General features: G+C 42.9%; 1 protein-coding gene across 1 annotated transcript in view; it reads right to left on the bottom strand.

The window, feature by feature from the left end:
• CHAF1A (chromatin assembly factor 1 subunit A) overlaps positions 1 to 24,855 on the bottom strand; it is a gene marked incomplete at its 3' end in the record, with an annotated part of 112,285 nt that overhangs the window by 62,973 nt on the left and 24,457 nt on the right. Inside the window, exons 3-4 of the mRNA XM_089656510.1 lie at positions 17,732 to 17,800; positions 15,763 to 15,980 (exon numbers count right to left, since the gene is read on the bottom strand). Of these exons, the coding sequence (XP_089512636.1) occupies positions 15,763 to 15,980; positions 17,732 to 17,800 (287 nt within the window). The remainder of the gene's footprint in view (positions 1 to 15,762; positions 15,981 to 17,731; positions 17,801 to 24,855) is intronic.

Below are 24,855 nucleotides of genomic sequence, written 5' to 3'. Positions count from 1 at the left end.
TTGCAGAGGGACTGATAGTAGTCCGCGAATGTATTTGCTATATCAAGTAGGATTGAAAGAAGGGAGTTAGATTTTGGAGATCTAATGGTTTGAATTTTGGTTTTGAGGCGTTTAACTGATCTGGCTAGTCGGGCGCTTGCTTTGTTGCTTAGTGAATAAAATTTAGCTTTAATTTTTTTAAGATTATTGTCATATTGGTGAAGGGAAATGTATGTTCCTCCCCTTCATTCTGTCTTTTTATATACTCCATTTTGCTTCTCTATTTTATATTTTGTCTAGATAGTTAAATGTATAGTTGTGTGTGTGTGTCAGTTACGTGCTATAGAACTGCAGCCACTCATCCTTTAAATCTAGCTTTGCTCAAGGCATGAAAAGTAACCATTTCTTTGTACTAACAGCACCTGCTTCGGCTATGATATAGTTAAAAGTTAACCACTTCTGCTTTAAGGAAAAATACCATTGATTTCTTGTAATTGATTCAAGGTCTGTGCGATATGAATTGTTACAGATGTCACATACATAGCCCTAACAATTACTCAGTGAAATTCCATTCCATGTTCTCCTGTTACAACTTATCATATAGAAAGAGGAGTACTATGAATAAAAGATGAGATTGCTCTCTGGAAGACCTGGTGTGCGTGTGACTTTCTTCCTTGCAGAGAGCAGTCTCTTGGATCCAACAGGGGCTGAAACCTGCCAGTGGTCATTAAAGAAATATCCCTTTCAATTGGTATAATAGGAGAGATCTAAGATTTTCTTTGTCGGCTAGCAATGAGGTAGTGGTGGTTTGAGTTGGATTAGATTTGTTTAGATGTTTGGTTTTAATAGAGGTTAAGACCTTCTATTTGCTGTCTCCTTTGGGAGTTTAATTGAGCATCTGCGATGGTCTTCTTGTGGATGGGGTCCGCTAATAAGGAGGCGTTCAATCTCCATAGTTTGAGGATTCATGCTTTGGTTGATGAACCCACAGAGATAGAAATTGGAGCATGGTCTGACCACGTGATTGTCTCGATTGTAGATGAGGAGATATGATGAGATATTTTGTAGTGTCCATTTGTCCGTGAGGAGTAGAAGCGTAGGAGTAGGAGCGTTGTGATGGTGAAAAGTAGGAGTCGTCTCTTTCTGATCAATGTTGGCATCTTCAGATGTCAGAGGTCATTAGAGTGTAAGAATTGGTTTAGGTTCTTATTCAGTGGTCTCTTGCCGGAGGATGAGTCAATTTGTATATTGCCAAATATATTTAAGTCTCCTCCTATAATTAGATGGCCTTTTTTAAGCCGGTTAATTTTGATGATTAGATGGTTGAAAAAGGCGATCTGATTGGAATTCGGTCCGTAAATATTAACAACTGTGTAAGGTACTTCATTAATGAGGCATATTAGGATGTGGAAGCGGCCTTGGGGGTCTACATATTCGGATATGAAGTGAAAGTTGATGGAGTCCTTGATAGCCATTAAGATGCCATTGTTTTTTTGTGGTGTGGCTCCATGCACCTTGTAGAAAAAATTTTGATTGAGAAGGTAGAAGTTTTGGATGAGGCAAAATGAGTTTCTTGGACTAAGATGATATCTGCGTGGAGGGCGAGGATTTCTTTTGGTAGCCTCCCAGGAGGTATTCCCGAGTGTAGCTCGGGGTAAAGTTTCAGTACCAAAAGCGGTATTCCCGAGCTACACTCGGGCTTACCATGCAGCGCTGCTCCGGCATCTGTTCTTCACTTACCTTGTCCTGCACTCCCGCGATGTCCCTCCTGCGGTGTCCCCAGCAATGTAATCCGGCGGATGCCGGCAATCTGTCATCTAGGTTCCGTTCCCTGCAAGCGTCAGGACGTACGGGGGACGGAACGGCGGGAAATTTGAAAATGACAAAAAAGTGACATTCACTCAATACACTAAAATCACATAGTATAACATTCCTGTATCAAACCATTTCACATACATTTTGTCCCGAGTGCTTTGTCCTGTGCCCTGCCTGCATTTGTACCGTTCTTTCTGCCTGGAAACTGAGAAACGTCCATGGCGTCCAAAAAGCGTCCCTTTAGGTCAAAATCGGTTTTAGACCAGCTAGAGAACAGCGATAGTAAATTAGAACCACTTGCAGAATTGAGTGATGATTCGTGGGGAGATTCGTCATCGGACACTGAAAACGATTTTGCGACTTTGCTCAGTGATGTGCGAACTTTTCACTATATTTCAAATTTCAGTGTTTTTGGTTTGATTATATTATTGAATTAAATGTATTATATTTTTTATGATTATTTATTAAATTATAATTTATGATTTCGTGTTTCAAATTTTATCCTACCCGGGATGTTTACTAGACTCTTGTTCGGACAGATTTCAGCGAGTTATTCCTAAAAATTACAGGCCTACAATAAAAAAACTATATATTTCCATGCAAAAAAATGTACCGCTTTGAGCACAGAAATATGGACATAATCAGACCGATAGGGAGGTTAAAGAGGATCTTTTGTAGAGTGAGTTTAGACCTCTGACGTTGAGTGATATTAGGTTAAACATGTTATGAGAGATTGCTGAAGGAGTTTTGGGTGGTTTGTTGTGGCTGCATTTTGAATGTTATCAGACTTGTGAGGTAAGACAATAGAGCTGATTGGAGCATTAGCGATTTGTATTTGGTAGAAGTCTCGGTAGGGTAGGGAGTTCTTCATAGTTAGGTAGTTCGATAGTTTGCCAAAAGTGTTGAGTAATCTTATAGAGAGCGTTCAATTGGCAGGGGGAGATAAAACTTGGGGAATAACTTTTTGTAAAAAAAAAATCCTGCAGACAATGCAGGGAGAATGTGTAATTATGACTGTTATTTGAGGGCAACGTATCAAACTAGATTATGAGAAATCGTCATCAAGAGACATCTGATCTAGGCTTGGTACAGTAAAGGAGGATACCAAGGCTTACTATATGCGGCATAGTTGTGGTCAGGGGACCTTGTTTGGCGGTTATATTTTATGACCATTCATCCTCCATTTGGTGAGGGCGTTGTGAGAATTCCCTGTGGTCGTCGGTAGGTGGTATATTCCACTCTTTGAGGAGATCCAAGCCTTCCTCTAGATTCAGGATTGTGAAAGATTTGCCCTGATTTTTTATGAAAAGTTTGATTGGGAAACCCCACTGGTATCTGATATCGTGGTTCTGTAAGGCTAGGGTGATAGGGAGTTGCTTCTTCCTGTTAAAAAGTGTTGCTTTGGATAAGTCGGCGTATAACTTGATTCCCGCATGTGAGGGTGGAAAGGTTGATGCGTTTCTCGCCACCATCATTAGTTTTTCTTTGATGTGGTAAAAATGGACTTACCAACACTTCTCTGGGGATAGACGCAGGCAGGAAGGTGGGTTTAGGAATTCTGTGCACTCGGTCAAGTGCTGCTTCTAATGGGCCCAATGATGGGATGAGAGGTTTCATTAGTTGTTGAAGGTAGGGGATTAATACTTCAGGATAGATTGATTCCGGGATGCCATGGAATTTTCTGTTTCTTCTGGAACGATCTTCCAGATCTGCAATTTTGTTTTGTAGCTGTAGAATTTCATTTGTGATTTGTATGGGCGTCCATGACCATGTTATGAGCCTTAAACATGTCTGCCATTTTGCGTTCTACACGTTGTAGGTGGTTGGAGTGGTTGGTAATAGTATGCGCTAAAGGAGTGATCACATTAGTAATGTCGCTGTGTAATGACCATCAGACAGAAGCATGTTTTTTATAGCTAGTTCTGATAATGGTTGATCAGAGGATGGGAATTCTCTGGAATTCCTGGGTCTCGATTTTGCAGGGCTACGTGTGGTAGGTGATAGAGGAGAGGTCTCCCCTAAGTCACCATCGTAGAGCGAATGTGCCAGTATGGCATCTGGTGTGCAACTTGCTTGCTCTGCAAGGGAGATGTGTCTCCCGCATGGAAATGAGCCTGCGCCATCTTGTATTTTCGGCTCACGGGCTGGGTAAAAGTCCGTAAGTCTCTCGGGTTGTGTCGGTGATTTGCGGCGGCGTGGCATGCTGTCGGAAGGGTGAGGGGGATTGCTTCCCCTGGAAAAAGGTGCCGGTGTCCCACTCGTCAGGTTGTTAAGACGCTCAGTCACGGAGCTTGCCTCGAGGAGTACTCTAAGCGGCCATCTTTGGAGCCGGCCACGCATGCGCCCCCTTTTTTTTTTCTTTTTTTCAATTACTTCTTGCTATCACAGGGAATGTAAATATCCCCTCTGACTACAATAGGCATTGACAAGTATTCTTTTTTGAGAAATCTGGAGTCTATTAGACTCTAAATATCTCCTCTGACCTTACATCATCTGATCTCACCAAGATCAGTGTGATCAGATGCTTTCCCAATGTACAAATGGCGCTGTTTAGATCCTGCAAAACTGAAGTGATGAAATGCTCGTAGCTTCCAATTTCTTAGACTATAGAGATTATTGGAGCAATTCTGCTCTCTGATAAGCTCAAAAAAGTTTGATTCAGAAACCGTGATCGTTTTCCATGCTAATTGTCTGGCAAGAGTTGAATTTAGGGGGGCAGCGATGTATTGTTGTGCATATAAAGTACCTTGGCCAAAAATCAATTGTTGTATAAAACAGCGAATGGGCTAAACGCTAGTGCCCTCAGCAAACGGGGCTAATCCTGCTAACACTGCGTTCTTGGGGACACTACAAAAAGTAGGCATTAGTATAGTTCTGTTCATGATCATTATCTTGATCCATGCAAAACACTATACTAGTAATGCTGGTGATCAGCGACCTATAGTGTGAGTGAGATAGTGTGCGAGCAATGAACGATAGCTGACCCTGGCAGGGAGGGGTGCTTACTGACCCTGACGTTATCTGATGTAGATAGTGGCAGGGATACAGTGATCAGTGAAAAGTTTTATATACCGACACTGTACTAATAATATTAGTAAATCACTCTAAACCAAAAAGTCCCGTATCAGCACACTTCACCCCTACCCTTAGAGGTGTACAAAATATACAAATAATATGCTCAGTGATAATAAATAATAACCCTTTGCCCCCAGTTGGTGCATATAAATCAGAAAGTCCTTAATCAGATAACCCAAAAGTTTTTGAAAAAACAAATGTCCCTTTAAAAATCCAAAAATGTCCAAAATGTCCACAAAGTGATAATCTCCTCAATGTCTTGAAAAAACTTGATTTACCTCAAACGAAACAAAAATAAAAACCACATAGTGCATTATCCTTAATATATATAAATCATATAAATCATCCAGTGATACTTCACCCAAGTGAAACAAAGGGTGTGAACAGCAAACATGTGCCAATACACTATATATAGTGAAAAAGCCGTGTAAGTGAATCACTCTTTTTAGTGCTTAGAACACACAAAAAAATCACGTCTACTAAAGTAAGGAGTGAATACCCTTACCAATATGTAAATCACTTTTAAGCCTTAGATAATAATCCCCAAGTGGACTGTATGATGGGATGAATAGTATTCGGCCAGTATCCTCACTTCCACCTTATACTCCAATGTGGATCCATCCACACTAGTTACTCAGACCAGTCTCCATCATAACCGCCATCCCGATATCGATATATATATAAAAAAAATATTAGTATAATACCGCCACACACTTGAATCACAAACTTTAATGGTGCTGCTTACAATATAAAAATCTTTCTCATCGCATGATATAAGTATGAAAACCTTAATGCCGTCCGTCCAGGAAAGTCCAGACCGCTACACACAGTCTCTATTCCACTCTCCAAGATGGCCACCGCTCAACTTCCGGTTCCTCATTTGCGTCTGACGTCACTTCCCTGTGACGCGTTTCGTCATTGGACGTAATCATAAAGGGTGCGGTCGTCAGACTGGGACGCTTCTTTATACTCCTCCTCTCATGATGGTGATACCGCGATCTCCATCTTTAGGAGGGGCACTGCTCCACCTTTGACGGAGACCCACATCCACATCATGTACTGGCATATAGTGTTACAATAGCACCGACATGGACTCCATCTTAAGGAATGGCAATGCCCAAATCATTCCGGATTCTTAACAATTATGATTAGGGATGTTGTATCCATTGTGAGATCAGATGGCATCAATGGGCAATGCTGGACCCTACATGGTTTTATTATGATTAATATGAGATATTCATGGGTATGAGAAATAGTAACAATTAAAATTATGTAATGTGATTTTAATTAATATTTAAAATAGTTTTAATTACTAAGAGGAGTATTAGTAATTAGATAGGAGAGGTTAGTACATAAGAAATATATATAGCGTTGTTTTTAGTTTTAGTGTATTGATGTTCAATTTCCTATATAGAGGGTGGTTGTTCTATAATATGTGTGGAGGTACCTTATGGAGTAACAAAAGGGGGTTGCTTCATACATATTTATTATTTAACAGATGTATTTTAATTATATTTTAAGTAATTGAGATCTTAATAGATGTGGAGTGCTATAAGTATTATTTGCATATAATCTACATATTATATATGTATTTTAATTTTAGAATGATCTATCCGGGGGTTGTAGTCTATATAAGTTTGTATTCATGATTAGGGTTGGCTCAAATCCGGAATGATTTGGGCATTGCCATTCCTTAAGATGGAGTCCATGTCGGTGCTATTGTAACACTATATGCCAGTACATGATGTGGATGTGGGTCTCCGTCAAAGGTGGAGCAGTGCCCCTCCTAAAGATGGAGATCGCGGTATCACCATCATGAGAGGAGGAGTATAAAGAAGCGTCCCAGTCTGACGACCGCACCCTTTATGATTACGTCCAATGACGAAACGCGTCAGAGGGAAGTGACGTCAGACGCAAACGAGGAACCGGAAGTTGAGCGGCGGCCATCTTGGAGAGTGGAATAGAGACTGTGTGTAGCGGTCTGGACTTTCCTGGACGGACGGCATTAAGGTTTTCATACTTATATCATGCGATGAGAAAGATTTTTATATTGTAAGCAGCACCATTAAAGTTTGTGATTCAAGTGTGTGGCGGTATTATACTATATTTTTTTTATATATATATCGATATCGGGATGGCGGTTATGATGGAGACTGGTCTGAGTAACTAGTGTGGATGGATCCACATTGGAGTATAAGGTGGAAGTGAGGATACTGGCCGAATACTATTCATCCCATCATACAGTCCACTTGGGGATTATTATCTAAGGCTTAAAAGTGATTTACATATTGGTAAGGGTATTCACTCCTTACTTTAGTAGACGTGATTTTTTTTGTGTGTTCTAAGCACTAAAAAGAGTGATTCACTTACACGGCTTTTTCACTGTACTAATAACACTGGCTTGGTGCAGGGGCGATATAAGGGTTAATAGGGGCGATCTAAGTGTTAAATGTACTAATCTAAAGTGTGTGTAAAATATAGTGCTTTTACGCAATGCCATGTTCTCTCTTCCCTTCCTGGACTGACCAGGGGGGTGCAGGCGTGTTCACACCCCAAAATAGGAAGTAACGCAAGATTACGTCACTTTGCCAAAAAATGCGGGTAAGCTGTTGACATTTAAAAACAAAAACGCCATTAACCACCTCCCGGCCGCCATATAGTAATATGACAGACGGAAGGTGGTTTTCTCGTTCTGGGAGGACGTCATATGACGTCTTCCCATTCTCACCGCTCATGCGCGGCTCAGGCAGCGCGGCGATTGGTGGTGTGCTGTGTCCCTAGGACAAAGCGGATCGCCGATCCCGGAAAGAGCCGAAGATGTCGGCTCGGTCATGTGATAAGCTGTGTCCAATCACAGCTGATCACATGTAAAACAGGGAAATGCCAGTTATCAGCATTTCTCTGCTCTCGAGCTGTCACGCTGACAGCTCGAGAGGAGAGCCGGTAATCGGCTTTCTGCGGAGGGGACATGTACACTGATCATCAGGGCACTGATGATCAGTGTGCCCTGATGATCAGTGTAGCCCTATCAGTGCCTCGTGCCAGTGCCCATCAGTGCCACATATCAGTGCCCATCTGTGCCACCCATCAGTGCCCATGAGTGATGCCTGTCAATGTCAATCAGTGCCACCTATCAGTGTCCATCAGTGCAGCCTATCAGTGCCCATCACTGCAGCAGCATTAGTGCACATCAGTGAAGGAGAAAAATCACTTATTTACAAAATTTTATAACAAAAACTAAGAAAAAACGTTTTTTTCAAAAACTTCAGTGGTTTTTGGTTTCAGAAAAAAAACCCCAGAGGTGATTAAATACCACCAAAATAAAGCTGTCACAAAAAAAAAAAAAAAAAAAAAAAAAAAAAAAAAGATAATTTCATATGGGTTGCATGACAGCGCAATTGTCACTCAAAGTGCAACAGCGCTGAAAACTGGAAATTGGCCTTGGTAGGAAGGGGCTATAAGTGCCCTGTAGGCTTGTGGTTAAAAAAAAGTTTTACATTCTCAATATGGTAATTTTTATTTATCCATTTGTTTAAATTTTATTTTGAATACTTTTATCAGAAAAGTACAATGTTACCCTAGGAACATTGTACTACTGTGGAGGAAAAAAGGGGGGGGGGTGTGATCAGGTTTTTTTTATTTTTTTATTACAATTTGCTTTGCAGGAGAAAACTATCATTGCTCCTGCAATGCAAAGCTTGCGGTCATGAACCCAACTCATTCATGAACTGTCAAGACAGCTCAAGATAGTGATCTGTGATCGGCTGGAGCTGGTCACATGGTGCAGGGTGCTGTGATTGGCCCCAAGTATCATGTGACAGCTGTGGGCCAATCACAGCTCACTAGAAAGAGAAGCAGAGCTGTTATGAATCAAATTCATTCATAACAGCACAGCTTTGCTTACGTTGTGATGTGATCACATGATAACCGAGTCCCATTCTCCGGGATCTTCATTCCGCGACAAAGCAGTCACGGGGGTATGAGGGGAGCGCTGCGCCCCCCTGTGTTAGTACAGCCAGAGTTACATACTGTAGCTCCCGCCGGCCGCTGCACATTGCAGGTGGGTGGAAAGCGCTTAAAGAGGATGTACTTTAGCCAAAACAGCTCATTGTGGTGTTGTACAGGTGGTTGTTTGGATGGATGTTGATGGAGGAGATGGAGAGTGCAGAATTCTTTTACTTTTCCTCTTATATTTTTTTCTGCAGTGTACTCTATTCCCTCAGTCAGCTATTCGTAGAACGCCTCAAAAGTATTTTTCTCTCTAGTTTGAACAAATTGTCCCTTTAATAGCATCTTGCTTTGTTTGGAGTTGCAGCATAGTCTACAATTATTTGTTCATGTACAGGCAGTCCCCGAGTTAAGTACATTCGGCTTACGTAATACTCATACTTACGTACACTTCCCTCGGGACCGGAAGTCAAGCTGTCAGCATTCTTGTGCAGCAAGCTGATAAGAGACTAGCTGATAAGAGACATCAGAGAGACATAAGAGACAGAGACATCCATTGCTCGTTACTTGTGGGGCTAGCAGTGTCTGCCCACTATCTCCAAAGTGATTTAAGACTGTCTGTCTGCACCTCCGGGGAGAGGAAAGGAGAGGCTGTCAGGCTGCTCACTGAAGTGATCCTCCGTCTGTGCAGGGGGGAGGGGGCAGCGTGTGCTGTGTAAAGGAGAGCAGAGTTCTCTCATACAGTACATTACAGTACAGTGTATTTTTACCCTGCAATAATGCCTCCAAAGCAAAAAGCTGATGCAAGTGCTGGCACAGCAAAGAAAAGAAAAACAATCTCCTTGGAAGATAAAGTAGAAATAATAAAGAGATCAGAGAGTGGTGAAAAATCATCATCCATTTGCAAAGCATATTTTTAAGGCAAACATGTGTCCAAGCTGCAGTTCTTATGCAAAACACCAGTTTAGAGCCTCTTGAGGTTTTACTGCTTTCTGTAACCTTATTACAAAAACGTAATCTAATATCCTGTCGTTTGGTTAGTAGTTAGTGCTTATAAAAGTGCCTGATTCAACTTATGAACAAATTCGACTTATGAACAAACCTACAGTCCCTATCTTGTACGTAACCCGGGGACTGCCTGTATACCAAAAGCTTGCTAACCCTGCTAGTTTTCTCAACCAATGTGTTTTTGTCTAATTTCTATGACCATTACAGAGCGCCATATACACAGTCCATGTTTTGAAAAACTCTTAATAAAATGTTAAGAAAAAAGAAAGGAGCCAAGATTTCAAGTCATAAAATGTAATCAATATTGTCTGACAAAGTTTGCAAACACAATTGCAGAGTGCAAAAGATAGTCTCCAGGAGGGTCCCCAATTTCAAACATATCAGACTCCTTAAACATGGGATTATTTTTCTTTTTTTGGGGGGGGGGGGGGGGGGGGGGTTGGGTGGCAAAGGGGAGGAAAAAGAGGAATTGCAAACTTGAACGAAATTTTCAATGGGATATTGTTGGGTGAAATGACACAGGTCTGCAAAAAATATTCTCAAGAGCTGTTTTGGATATTCCACGTAATCTTTGTTTTTTGGTGCACTGAATCCGAAAATGACCTCCATTTTGTCATAGGACATCATGTTTCCTGACAATTTAGGTAACTATGTTAACCACTTGCCGCCCAGCCACCGCATATAAACTGTGGCAGGGCGGCGCTCGTAGGCAAAAGCACGTTTTAAAACGGCTGCCTTCAAAACAGGTAGGGGGCGCGCGCCAGCCCTACCTGTCCCGCGGGTGTCAGCAGCGGGTCTCCGCTGCCGGGTCACGGCCGGTTTTTACCAGCCGTTTTCCCGTGATGACCGGTGATCACTGACACAGAGCAGGGCTGCATTGTTTACACACAGCCCTGCTCTGTGACAGTTCGCCGACAAGCTGAAGAGGGAGAAAAGAGTTTCTCTCCCTCGATCAGCTCCCCCCTCCCTCCCCCCGTCCAGTACACACCCCGCCCCCTAGTAAAACACTCCCCTTACACAGAAAATTCTAAAAATGTTAACCCCTTCCTCCCCAGTGACATTAGTACAGTTTCAGTGGTTTTTTTTCACTGATCACTATTGGTGTCACTGGGGATGTCAGTGACCCCAAGTCATTTCCCCCCCCGTGTCAAGTCGCTGATCGGCGCCATTAGTAAATAGTAAATAAAAATTAAAAATCCCAGTATCTTTCCCGCCATTTGTAAACGCTATAACTTTCACGTAAACCAATTAATTTACACGTATTGGTTTTTTTTTTTTTTAGCAAAGACATGTCGCAGAATGCATTTTGGCAGAAATTTATGACTAAATTTGATTTTGCATTTTTTTTTACTGGACATGTTTTATAGCAAAAAGTCCAAAATATTGTTTGTTTGTTTTCCTCAAAATTGTCAGCCTTTTTTTTTTTATAGCGCAAAAAATAAAAACCGCACAGGTGATCAAATACCACCAAAAGAAAGCTCAATTTGTGGGGGGAAAAAAGATGTAAATTTCATTTATGTACCGTATTGCATGACCGCGCAATTGTCCGTTAAACTAGCGCGGCGCTGTATAGCAGAAAAATGGCGTAAATTGCAGTATTTATACCATAGATTGTAGACGTTATAACTTTCACACAAAGCAATCAATATACACTTATTGGGATTTTTTTTACCAAAAACATGTAGCAGAATACATTTTGGCCTAAATTTATAACCAACTTTGAGTTTACTATATATTTTTTATAGCTGAAAGTAAAAAATATTGTTTTTCTTCAAAATTTTTGAAGAAAAACCTCAAAATAAATGGAAATAGACTTATAAAATTAAAGTTTTATTACAATTTTTTTCATGAAAATCTTTTGAATGGAAACGAGCTTACCTACACACACTAAACTCGATTCTTCTTCCCTGTGAGGCTCCTCTTGGTGCATTTACGCTTGCGAGTAGCATCTGGAATGTCTCTCTGAAGCATCCAACAGTAGTCTGCCATCATTGTAATGCTCCATTTTCCCTGGTATCTCCTTTCCATCTCTTTAATGTCTTGGTGGAATCGTTCACCTTGTTTCTCTCTCACAGCTCCCAAATTTTCAGGAAAGTAGTCAAGGTGGGACTGGAGGAAATGCACTTTCAAACTCATCAGGCAACCTAAAGCTTGAAATGCTTTCAGCATTCGTCCGACGATCTTTTTGTAGTGAGGATCTTTTGTTATTGCCTAAAAATTTATGTACGACTTCTTTAAATGCAATCCACCATTCTTTTTGGGGATCCGTCATGGTATAGGACAAACTCTTGATCAACTATAAGCCTTCTAATGTCTGGTCCAACAAACACACCTTCCTTCAATTTTGCCTCAAACAGGCGTGGAAACTTGGTGACCAAGTATTTGAAGCATTCGCCATCTCTTGGAAGTGATTTTACGAATTGCTTCATCAATCCCAATTTTATGTAGAGAGGTGGTCGAAGAACTTTATGGTAAGGTACCAAAGTTTCTCGGAGGACATTTTTTTCACCAACGTTGGCACCCTCGGCTGCTAACTCTTCTTGGTCCAGTGATTTTGTCGGTCTCGACTGTCCCATAGACACAGAAAACAAGGCTATTTGGTATCCCACCCACTGGATTCTTCAGGAAAGATTAACCCCTTCTACCATTAGAGGCACAGACTCGGCTTACACATACAGCATGCTGCTGAGTATCCCAGTAGTCAGACATGTCACTCAGAGCAGCACTTGTATTCACCCCCTTTGCAGGGGGGCTCCAGACCTGTGCAGACCTGTGTCATTCCACCTAATAATATCCCATTGAAAATTTCCTTCAAGTGTGCAATTCCTCTTTTTCCTCCCCTTTGGGGAGGGGAGGGGCAGAGATTGTTTACCTGCAAATAACAAAGGGCTAGAAGAGAACTAGGGAAATGAGGAAATATAATTTTTTTCCCTAAAACTTGCTTAGCTTATGTATATATTGCTGACCATCAGATTTACAGTGCTATATTTTTTTTTTACATAACTCTGAAAACCCCTTTAAAAGATTTTTTGGCAATTTATATCTTAAATGCACTTATGTGAATTAATAGTAATTTGGACTTTAAATTTGGTTAAAAACCCATAATATAAAAAAAAAACCAAAAATTTAAAAAAATTTGATAAATTTGAAGACAATTTTGCATTTTGTGGCAAATCATGACGTCTAGGAGTTTTTTCAATATTTTATTTGTTTTCAGCACATCAAAATACATGGAAATTAGATGAAAATAATCAAACAGCTTTTTAGTCGCAGACCTGTGTGATCAAGGAGAAAAAAAAAATCCTCTCCGGTTGAGGCCAATCGCCAGAGGACAGGCTAACCTAGGGTGCAAACCAGAAAGATCTTCACTGGTAAAGGAATTTTAAGGACCCCATTTACTAGACACCTTACGATGTGTAAACTCGGGATGCTCAAACAAGCAAGTACAGCTTATATCGCATAGCAATAGTCTCCCCAAGTTTTGTAGACATTACCGTAGCAAGTCTCAACCTGAAAAGATACCTCAGAGGACCATGGCTTTAGATCCATAAAACACTACAGGGTGGCTCTGCATTTTCCAACAGATAGAGGCCAGGCACGGTCCTTTAACCACTTGCCTACCAGGCACTTATACCCCCTTATTTACCAGGCCAATTTTCAGCTTTCAGCGCTGCCGCACTTTGATTGACAATTGCGCGGTCATGCAACATTGTACCCATATTAAATTTTGATCATTTTTTTCTCACAAATAGAGCTTTCTTTTGGTGGTATTTAATTGCCACTGGGCACTTTACTTTTTGCGCTATAAATAAAAAAAAGTGCAAAAAATTTGAAAAAAAAAGTTTCCTTGTTTCTATTATAAAATTTTTCAAACAGGTAATTTTTCTCCTTCACCGATGTGCGTTGATGAGGCAGCACTGATGGGCACTGATAGGCGGCACTGATGGGCACTGATAGGCAGCACTAATGAGGTGGCACGGATAGGCGGCACTGATAGACAGCACTGATAGGCGGCACTAATATGCAGCACTGATAGGCGGCACTGATAGACAGCACTGATAGGCGGCACTGATAGGCAGCACTGATAGGCGGCACTGATAGGCGGCACTAATATGCAGCACTGATAGGCGGCACTAATATGCGGCACTGATAGGCGGCACTGATAGGCGGCACTGATAGGCGGCACTGATAGGCGGCACTGATAGGCGGCACTGATAGGCGGCACTGATAGGCGGCACTGATAGGCGGCACTGATAGGCGGCACTGATAGGCGGCACTGATAGGCGGCACTAATATGCAGCACTGATAGGCGGCACTGACAGGTGACACTGATGGGTACTGACGGCACTGACTGGCACAACCCCTGGGCACTGACTGGTGGGCGGGCACAGGTGGGTGACACTGGTGGGCGGGCACAGGTGGGTGACACTGCTGGGCGGGCACAGGTGGGTGCACTGCTGGGCGGGCACAGGTGGGTGCACTGCTGGGCGGGCACAGGTGGGTGCACTGCTGGGCACAGGTGGGTGCACTGCTGGGCACAGGTGGGTGCACTGCTGGGCACAGGTGGGTGCACTGCTGGGCACAGGTGGGCGGAGCTAGTCGGCGCACTGCTGGGCACAGGTGGGCGGGCCTTTTACCACATCACGTGATCAGCTGTGTCCGTAGGACACAGCGATCATGGAGATCGCCGGGTGCGCGCCCCCTGGGGCGCGCAGGAGAGCGCGTTCTGGGAGGACGTCATATGACGTCCACTCAGAACTGACCGGCCGCAGTGCAGCAGTCATTCGGCTATCTGCGGTCGGCAGGTAGTTAAAAAGGCACTAAGGAGCTGTTCAGAGATCCAGAAGCTACATAGAAAAAAAAAAAGTCCAGGCCATATGAGAAGTGAAATTCATTTTATTACAAACCAAGCTTCTCTCAAAGACAAGGGTCACCAAAAAAAAAAAAAAAAAAGAAAAAAAAACAGCACAAGGGACAGTATCATTTGCGTGGCTGGCAGCACTTTTAGCAGAAGCAAAACCCAATGATCCCCCAACCCCGAAGCCACAATGTTCTGGTGTAAGGGGTTATTAACAAGGTAAGGGACCTGCCCTGTCACCTCACCCCCCACCCTCACATGTTCACATAAGCTGCACTGTAACTATCAATGAAGTATGATCTAGTAACAGAATCAGGAATTTCTATCATCCCACCTGTCCTTTCTTCACTGAGCACTTTTCATTGATAAACGTTATGGTACAACTTCTATAAAATGGAGCAGGGTGAAAAGGGAGGGATTAGTTCTTCAGTGTCTATGACAGGTTTCTCAACTCATGTGTTAACCCCCACCCTGTGGTCAGGGTGCATGATCAGAGGACCTTAGTTTTATCAAAACTATTAAAAATCTGTTTTATTTATTTCAGGTACTTATATAGCGCTGCCAATTTACATACATATATTATACATTCACATCAGTCCCTAACCCTCAAGGAGCGTACAATCTAAAGTCCCTCACACATACATATACATACTAGGGCCAATTTAGACAGGAGCCAATTAACCTATCAGCATGTCTTTGGAGTGTGGGAGGAAACCGGAGTACCCGGAGGAAACCCAAACAGTCACAGGGAGAACATGCAAACTCCAGGCAGGTGGTGCCGGGTTTGGGATTTGAACCAGCGACCCTAGTACTGCCAGGCGGAAGTGCTAACCATTTAGCCACTGTGCTAAATCTAAGGCTGCAAGGTGAGCAATAGCCAGATGAAACTAAGCAAAATGTATTTTTGTGAAAAATGTCTAAGGACATCAAAAATCTCTAAACATTCTCTTAATATTGGCTGTCAAAAGGCAAAACTGCTTACCATTTAGAAACCCTGTGGAAGGGGGAGAACACAACACAAAGAAAAAAGTGAACATATCTTTGAGCATTTTTATGAGCATAGCTTTTACATTTCATACCTTATCTGAGGCAGTCTGGATATGACAGTTCTTCCCATCCTACGCGGCTTCCGAGTTTTTAACTCCAACAAAAAATTGATTTCTGAAGATTGCTCTTTGATGAGCTTGACTAGCCGCCCAGAATGTTCTGCTTCAAATTCAACCCGACACAAAGGAGCAACAGCCATATTCTTTTTTATTTCAAAAGGTGCAAATTTTCCAAACGATTGGGCAAATGTCTGATTAGGAAAAAAAGTTATGATTAGGAAGACCCAGACTAAAGCTAAAACTTAAACTTTATATGGCCATTCTATATAAATACTTTTTAAAGGATAAGTTCACCTTTCATAACATGTTAGGAACATATTCAGAGTGTAACACGTAATTAAAGGATCATCCCCCGCACCTCCCCGATATATGTATATATATGTGTGTGTGTGTGTGTATATGTGTATATATATATATATGTGTGTGTGTGTATGTATATATATATATGTGTGTGTGTGTGTATGTATATATATATGTGTGTGTGTGCGCGTGTATGTGTGTGTGTGTGTGTGTGTGCGCGTGTATATGTGTGCGTATATGTGTGTGCGCGTGTATATGTGTGCGTATATGTGTGCGCGCGCATATATATATATATATATATATATATATATATATATATATATGTATATATATATATAATGTGTGTGTGTGTATGTATACATACATACATATACAGATTGACAGCTAAGCTCCGTTTCTTCCTGTGAGCAGTGTGGTTGTCCATTCCCTCCAATCAGCTATCAAAGTTCTCCTCACTGTAAATCGGCAGAATGTAACCAGCTTTGACTCTTTTTTGTGAACTCTCAGATGCTTTATAAATTCAGCACCTTGAATAGATGTAGGGAAGATAAAAATTTCAGATCCACAAGTACAACTTAAGTAGAATGATTTGTTTCACCACTGTATCACCAGAGGATAATCACTTCACTGAGTATATTTAAGAGTTTCCATTGCTCAAAATTCGGCTGGTTCAGCAGGGACTGTGCAAAACCATTTATGGGCAGGCTGATTGTACTGAAGTTAGCAAACCCCAACCCCCCCCACCATTTCATCACTGCTGACAGATATAGTCAACATCAGTCATGTATTCTGACAAACGGGAAACCTCATGTCAAAATACCAGGAGGGATTACCCCATCATCAATGAATGTGTTCATTGGGGAATTGACAATTTCTTGCTGGCCTGGCCTGCTTTACAGATCCCTATATCCACACAAGTGCTGTGGATGCAGAGATCTCTCAAGTTGTGCTTCTGTATTTTTGACAGCGGGCACTGAACGTTAGACTGGCTCCTGTTGAAAAGACAGCGATACACACACCAAAATTTGGCAACTGCCTGTTGAACAGGATGAATTTCAGCACACATATACCCAAGTGTAAGTCGTGTTGTAGGCGGACAACTCTTTTTTGCAAAAAAAAAAAGCAGTGTCCACCCTCCCAATGTCTTTGCAAAACTCAGTCATTCCTACACTTGGATTGCTACAGCATACAGGTTAAACTTAAGGCAGTACATAAAATATAGTAATTAGGAGGGCAAATAACCTCAATGCAGGAAGTCTGAAATGGGGAAAAGACCACTTTAAATTTAAAAAGCTGCTTTTCATTTTAGAAATTCAAACTTAGATAACATGATTCCAATGCTCTAGATACCAGACCAAAAAGGAGCAATTAAGTGAAGTTCAATGTTGGATTTCCATAGACTTTAATTGCCACTAAAGCGAACTTTAATGGAAAAAGCAGAAAGCTTTCACAAGTGTAAATTTTTATATCTACATCAAGTCTTTGGTTTGGCTGTTCTGCATAATATATACAATTTGCAACAGGAGTCACAATTCTGCCAAGCACTTGGGTTCACATGTGGCTGTCCTTTCAGCATAATCCATACAATATGAAGCAGAAGACACTCTAATAGCCTATAAATGCGAATTGTAAAACCTCTTACCTTTGGAGTGTTAAAGTTCTTGGATTTCTGTAAAAACCGAGTTATTTCAGCTTTCTCTGCCTTAACACGCTAGAAAAAGAAAAAAACGTTATGTATTACAATTTATATACACAAGATATATAGAACGTATAACATGCAAAGGAAGAACATGCAATAACTGTTTGAACCACCTGAAAGTGGGTAAAAGTGATCTTAAGGCAGCAGTGCAATAACTTTATTACTTTTAGATACAGTGGAAAAAGGGGTTAGAGCTCAACTCCAGACACAGAAAAATTGAGTTTTTATACTCCCTTTAAAATCCCTTTCTCGCAGTTCATTGATAGACACAGCAACTCTGAGATCCATAACAGATAGGGTTGTATAGCGGCACCTACTAGGACACTAGGCAGAAAAAAACCTCGGCACCACCTATTGGTAGTCCTCTCTCACATAAACACCCCCTCCCTTATTTCATTGGTCATCAGTTCGTAATAAACCAGTGTTAAAAGTAAATTGCCAACAGAGGAGTGGGTGCTGTGTCCATCACTGAACTGTCCATTGGCAGACAACAGCTTTTCTCTTGATATGCATAACAGATAAGGACATCCTAAAGCAATGCCCAAAAAATATGAGGGCTGGGAAAACCAGCAAAGGAAGCAACCAGGCAACATGCCAACCTCAGAACCACCTCAAAGGAGCCCATGAGAAAGTCAAGCTGCAGCCTGCAAAACTTTTCAGGTTAAAACTAGCAACCAAGGATGCGAAAACATCAACCTGAGAGAGACACAGATACATGATGTCAGGACATCCAGGAGGCACTAATCATGTGGTGGAATGTGCCTTTTCAGGGAATGGGGCACACGCACATTTATGGCACATGCCCGGTCTGCTGAATCCAATAGGAAATATTGACAGAGGCCACCATGCTCTTCCTCGGACCATCTGTGAACACAAAGTTGGATCTCTGAGAAGAGCCCATAGCAGATAAACAGCTGAATTACCTAGGCCACATCCAAGGAGTATAACACTTCTTTAGGGTGCGATGGACGATGGCACGTTCTCAGATGAAAAGCCAACACCACCTATGGAAGAAAAGGACGGAGACTGAAGAACCAACTTGTCCATGTGAACCATAAGATGAGGTTTACATGATGAGTCCACCAGCCTCGACACCCACCGAACAGATGTAATAGCCACAAGGATAGCCACATTCTGTAAGCAGGGGAGTATCACAAATACTCAAAAGGTGGTTTCTAGAGAACCGAAAGGGCAAAATTCAAGTCCCACGGTGGCAACAGGGACCGCCACATGTCATACCCATTGAAAAAGGTGCAAACAAAAGAATGCATGACTAAGGGCTATTGAAAAGAAATATAGCCAGAGCAGAGATTTTACCTTTTTTTTTTTAAATTTTGTTTTAAGTTTTATTCACAAAATTATTAGTATGCGAGAGGTGGAAATAAATTACAAGTGTTTGGTGAGATGGCACATTACACCTAATGTAGAGCATGAATTGAATGGGGAGATTTCACGGATGTGTTGGGAGAGGCTGTGGAGAGGTGGGTAGGTGGTATCATACATGGTGGGAGTGTTGAAGAATACAGGTGTTTTGGCGGAAAATAGTTTATTTAGTAAGGAAAATCACTAAAATTAATATTGGATTAGACCCAGAGTATATGTCTCCTTCATATCACAGAGCTTCCAGTGAAATTATATAAGGCCTTGGGGATATGGCATTATTCGAGTGCAGCGAAGAGTTTGATACCTAGGTTCTGGAGGAAAAAAAAAAAGAAAAAAGGAGGAGGTGCCAACAGAGGAGGATTGGATGGGCAGAATGAACCAGATATGCAGGTTTGAAGACTGTATTACATACATATAGATAAGATGGAGATGTACAATACAAAGTGGAAAAAAATGGGAAGAGTATAGAGAAAAAGTGAAATATATGAGGATATAACACCCCTTGAAATGGATTTAGAAATAATAGAAATGTATGGTGTAAAGGAGAAGAGAGAAAATGCAGAGTGGGAGAGGCAGGTGGGGCGGGATGGGGGTGGGTGGCTGAGGAGGGGGGGAGGGGGAAGAGGGAGGGTTGAGGAGAGGGATTTAAATAATTTATGCAAATAGGAGGATATTGTTTGAATGTCTTTTTAATAGAAATGTGAATGTGATTTGTATTTTGATTAACAAACATTTATAAAAAAAAAAAATAACCATTGCACCCAGCAGGTAAGTACAAGAGGTTTTTTTTTTTTGTTTGTTTTTAATTTAACCTTTAATATCCCCTTTAAGCTCACTGGCCGGCTTGGTCCAGAATGGTGCTTGTCGCAGCCGACCCAGCACGTAGAAAAAGGGCCTGCGTGCACTCATTTGCCAGACTGGGGTGACCAAATAGATTTCAAATATCTTGCCCATCTCTCAGCTAAGCTGTTAAAGATCTCAGCCGAATAAGAAAAAAAATGGAGTGGGACCACAAGTCCTAGCAGGTAATTCAGTCCATCCTGAACACTAGGTAGAAAGAACTGGTGACCTACACAGTGAGCGGGAGTTCATGCAAGAGAGAACTGCCCATAGGAGTCGCAGAGGTTTTTTTTTTTTCTGTCCAGTGTCCTACTCCTGGTAGGTGGTGCCATCTGTTACGGATATCAAGAAAAGAGTTCCTGTCAGTCAATGAATGAAAGGGAGACTACATTTACCAGCAAGAATCTCAGTGAAAATCCCTGATGGAATCAAAGTGTGGTTTATGTAAGGTAGAAGGAACCAAAATTAAGATCAGAGAAAAAGTGCTGCAAGGGGGTCTGATACAAGGGAGTGTGAAGCCAAAAGCATTTGCAAGAGTATGAATAATTAAAATATCTGCCCTTTAAGGGTGCAGAGAGTGAAGTGCTGGTCAAGAAGGCCAGAATGCCAGCGTCTCTGGGACTGAATTGATTTTATTCATACCAGGCAAAAACAGGTTTCTAGGTATAATTCTTCCTGGAAGTGATTTTTCTTGCTTATAGTAAGGTAGGAATCACAGACACAGAAATCCCTCAATCCTTTAATGTCAGCAATGTCATTAAAGCCTAAGTTCTGGGGGGCATGGCCAGCTTCACATGCAGTAGGACATGTGCTTGGTAAGCTCCGCTCTGCATCCTGTCATTTATCCTGATTGGCACCTCGTTCTTCGGCTACAGAGGCATCTTGGGTCCCCTGGGTGTGCTCAGACCCCCCTGCTGTCACTTGGTGCCCCGATTATCCTGATCCGAGATGGCTAAAAGGGGGAAAGAAATTTGGGCCTTGCTTGAGTCGGCTGGGAAAGATAGCAGAACCCCGATCCGTGCATCCAAGGAGAAGTAGATGGAGGCTGGTCAAAAGTTCTTTGCAAGGCCGATCACCAGGGAAACTGCCCAGAAACAACCTTTGGACTCCACTACTGATCTGCTTAGACTGTACTCAGATCCCTCTTGCACTGGCAGACCGAGAGATCCCATCCTGCAGAACTGCAGTGAGTATCCCACCATCTCAGTCTCATGGGACACAACCTGCTGTTTCCATTGAAAATCATCTTGAACCCACCCTTAGAGAAATTCTCTCCGCACTCACTACATGCACCTCATCTGTAGCAGTTCTTACTGGGGAGGTGAAGGGAATGAGGTTGGAATTAACCCAGGTGCGTCAAGATATGCAGAAACTGTGGGATCACACTGCGGCCTTGAAGAGGAAAGTGAGTACCCTGGAAGATGATTGGCAACCATTACAAGGGACGTGCGATATGTGCAATCGATCACTTCTACTAATGCCTCTAGATTGTAAGATTTGGAAAATCAGTTACGCCGTGCGTGCAGTGGGTATGCCAGAGCACACTGAGCATAAAAATCCTGTAGCCTTTATTGAAGCCTGGCTGACCTCTACCATTGGCAGAGATACATTTTCTACCATGTTTGCAGCAGAATGTGCACAGAGTCCCAGCATGTGCTCCTCTGGTCGGCGCTCCTCCTCGACCCTTTTTGTTCACACTCCTCAATTATCGGGACAGAGATACCATTCTCTTTAGGCCAGAAGCAAGGGTAACCTGTCAGTTGATAATGTTCAAGTATCCTTATTTCCAGATTTTTCCGTGGAAGTTCTAAAGCAACGTGCAAAATTCCTGGATGTCAAGAAACGTCTTAGGGCATTGGGCCTTCAATATCCCATGCTATATTCGGCTAAACTTTGCGTGCTTGCGGATGATGCTTCGCACTTTTTTGATAACACTAATGCAGTCTTGCAGTAGCTTGATGGAGCGGAACATCAAATGGCAAACTCCCCTGGAACTTGACCTCGGGGACCTGGTTGATCCTTTGTGCCTTAAAAACTCAGCTTAGCAGAACAGCAGGGTATTGCTCACATTCTCCCCCCCTTTTTGTATCTGATTTTTTTCCAGCTTAAGTTGGAGCTCCTCCCCTCTTAGGCTTTCCTGACATTTACCTGCTGTGTGCTTGTCTACGAGACATTGTATAAACCTCAACCTGTTTTTGGTCCTGAGGGGACCTTTTGGCCTCCTGCCAGTGTCTTTAGTTATTATGGCTCTGTTGGCCTACATGCTGGTAATAATTTCAGTATTCTCCCTTGTTATGTTTATGGTTCACCTGGGATGTCTGTTTAGTGGAGTGCATGATGCTGGGTCTGTCCTCCCTGCGGCTGTCTTCCTGGTCACCCTTACCCATGTGATCTGGGTCCCTCCTACTGCCTATCCGCTAATTGCTCCCCTTGTGGGGGGGGGCATTATATCTTCCCACGACTGTTATCCTTCCCATTTTCTCCATATGTATTATGTCTGTCTCCCATAAAGAATTGATGTTTTTATCCTGGAATGTAAAGGGCCTGGGTGATCAAACCAAAACGGGATGCTGTCTTCCATGTACTTAAACATTAAAAAAACAGTCTGTAGTATGTTTTCAGCAAACCTATTTGAAATCTGATACAGTTGGTACCCTCCACTCTCGTTTATTACCCATACAATATCATTCCTTCCACTCCACTTTTCTAGAGGTGTGTGTATCCTCATCTCTAACGCTAGTCAATTTAATGTGCAGGAGTGGATTGATGCGGAGGGCAGGTATATTTTCCTACTGTGTACTCTGAATGGGTTTCGCTGCATAGTGACTGAGGTATATATGCCTCTGCCCTACTCTTTGGAGGTCATTAAACGCCTAGCTCAATTTATGACCAATCATCCTGACGTTCCCCTATTGGCGTTGGGTGATTATAACAGTTGCTTGCTCCCTAGCTTGGATAGATTGCCCTTGAGCGGTGGGGGCAGACAATTATCCTCTCAGCCTACCCCATTTGCTAATTTATTGGTGGCATTGGGCCTCCGGGATGTATGGCAGATTAAGTATCTGACAGCAAAATGCTATTCATGTTTCTCCGCTACTCATGACGGGCTTTCACGCATAGATTTGGGCCTTGGGAACACTATTAACCTACCATATGTGTTTGATGCTGCGTATGAACCCAGGGCTCTGTCTGACCATGCCCCTTTCTGGGTCAAGCTAGAGGTGCGTTATACCAGCTCTCGTCCGCTGTGGAAGGTGAACCCATTTTGGTTGACGCCGTTTCTGGAGGCAGAATTGATTCCAGGGGAGGTGTCAAGACTTTCTGCAGCGGAATGAAGGTGTCAGGAGCCGCTGTGGCGTGTGGCCCGACGCAGGCGCAGTGTGCTGATGCGCACTGGCGTGCAGGCACTAGGTCCTGGGCGGCCGCGGCAATGGCGGAACTCGCGCATGCGCACTCGCGACCACAGGCGCGCGCCTGGCACCAATGACAGTGCAGGGCGCGGTATTTAAATCCGCTCTGCACTGACACTGGTTGCCGTATGGTCTTACCTGTTTTGTTCCTGCTCCTGCTATCTGTCATTTGATTGTTGCTGACCCTGATTGATCCTGACCTTGCTGCCTTCTCTTGCCCTGACCCCTGGCTTTCCTGACCTCTCTCTGGATGCTCCCTATTGGATTTGACCCCGTTACTGACCCGGCGATTCTGTGCCCGCTGCCTTGTACCACGCTGTCCCCACGGTTACCGAACCGGCCTGTCTGACCACGCTTCTGCTCAGCCATCCATCCGTCCCGCAGGGACCCATCTGCCTCTTCACATCAGGCTCTTTGCTAGCAGATACCTCTGGCGGAACCCTCTACCACGGGTGGGTGTACTCAGGGGCCGCGACCTGGTCTTTGTCTGCTCCAAGTCCATCCCCACCATCAGGGGCCCTGGTGAAAAAGCAGACTTGGACTTAGACTCTGCGCTCTGGGGAATCCTATTCTGTGGGTTGCTAGAGGTACCGCCAGGCGGTGCATTACAGAAGGTCTGTCCCTGCCAGGAATGGTTTGGGATGCGATTAAGGCCTTCCTGCGGGGCTTGATTATCAGGGAGATTTCAGCGGTTAAGCGCAGATCCAGGGAGTGGGAGAAGGTGCAGTTAGTTCAACAGCAGGAGGTTCAGATGATCTAAGACCCAATGCTCCTGTAACTGCACCTCCTGGAAAGAGGCCCAGGCCCTTTATGAATCAGTGCTTACTCAAGTGGCGACTTTTTTTGTAACAAAAATACTTTGAAGAGGGGGAAGTACAGGGCACCTTCTTGCTCTTGTGGCGAAGGCACAAGGGGATGTCCACTACAGACAGGATTGAGGATGCTGGTTGGCACGAATCATGCGGAAATCCTGAGAGTTTTTCATCACTTTTACGATAATCTGTATGCTTCTAAAACTGTAGCCACCCATTCTGAGCTTTTGCAGTTTCTAGACACCTGCTCTTTTCCTGTTTTATCGGATACTGACCAGAGAGAACTGGAGATGCCAATTACTGTTGAGGAGCTATCTGAAGCTCTAGCATGCACTCCTAGTAAAAAATCTCCGGGTTCAGATGGATTGCCATTCGAAATCTATAATACTGTAGACACAGTGTGCAACTCCTCCCGACATTGCTCAATGCACTGAATGCTGCCATGGATGAAAATGGTTTACCCCACCCTCCATGAATGAAGCTATTATAGTATTATTGAAGCCTGGAAAAGATAGATTTTTGACTCCTGACCTGACTCCTACCGACCTATTTCCCTTCTGAATGCGGACGCTAAATTGTTGGCCCGGGTTCTAGCTACTAGACTGGCACGAATTATTGGCAA

Source organism: Staurois parvus, unplaced genomic scaffold (genome assembly GCF_062004578.1).
Source record: "Staurois parvus isolate SC_StPar_1 unplaced genomic scaffold, SC_StPar_1.0 ptg000912l, whole genome shotgun sequence".
Lineage (NCBI taxonomy): Eukaryota > Metazoa > Chordata > Amphibia > Anura > Ranidae > Staurois > Staurois parvus.
Note: the sequence above shows the minus strand (reverse complement) of the source record. Positions and strands in the feature narration are given on the sequence as shown.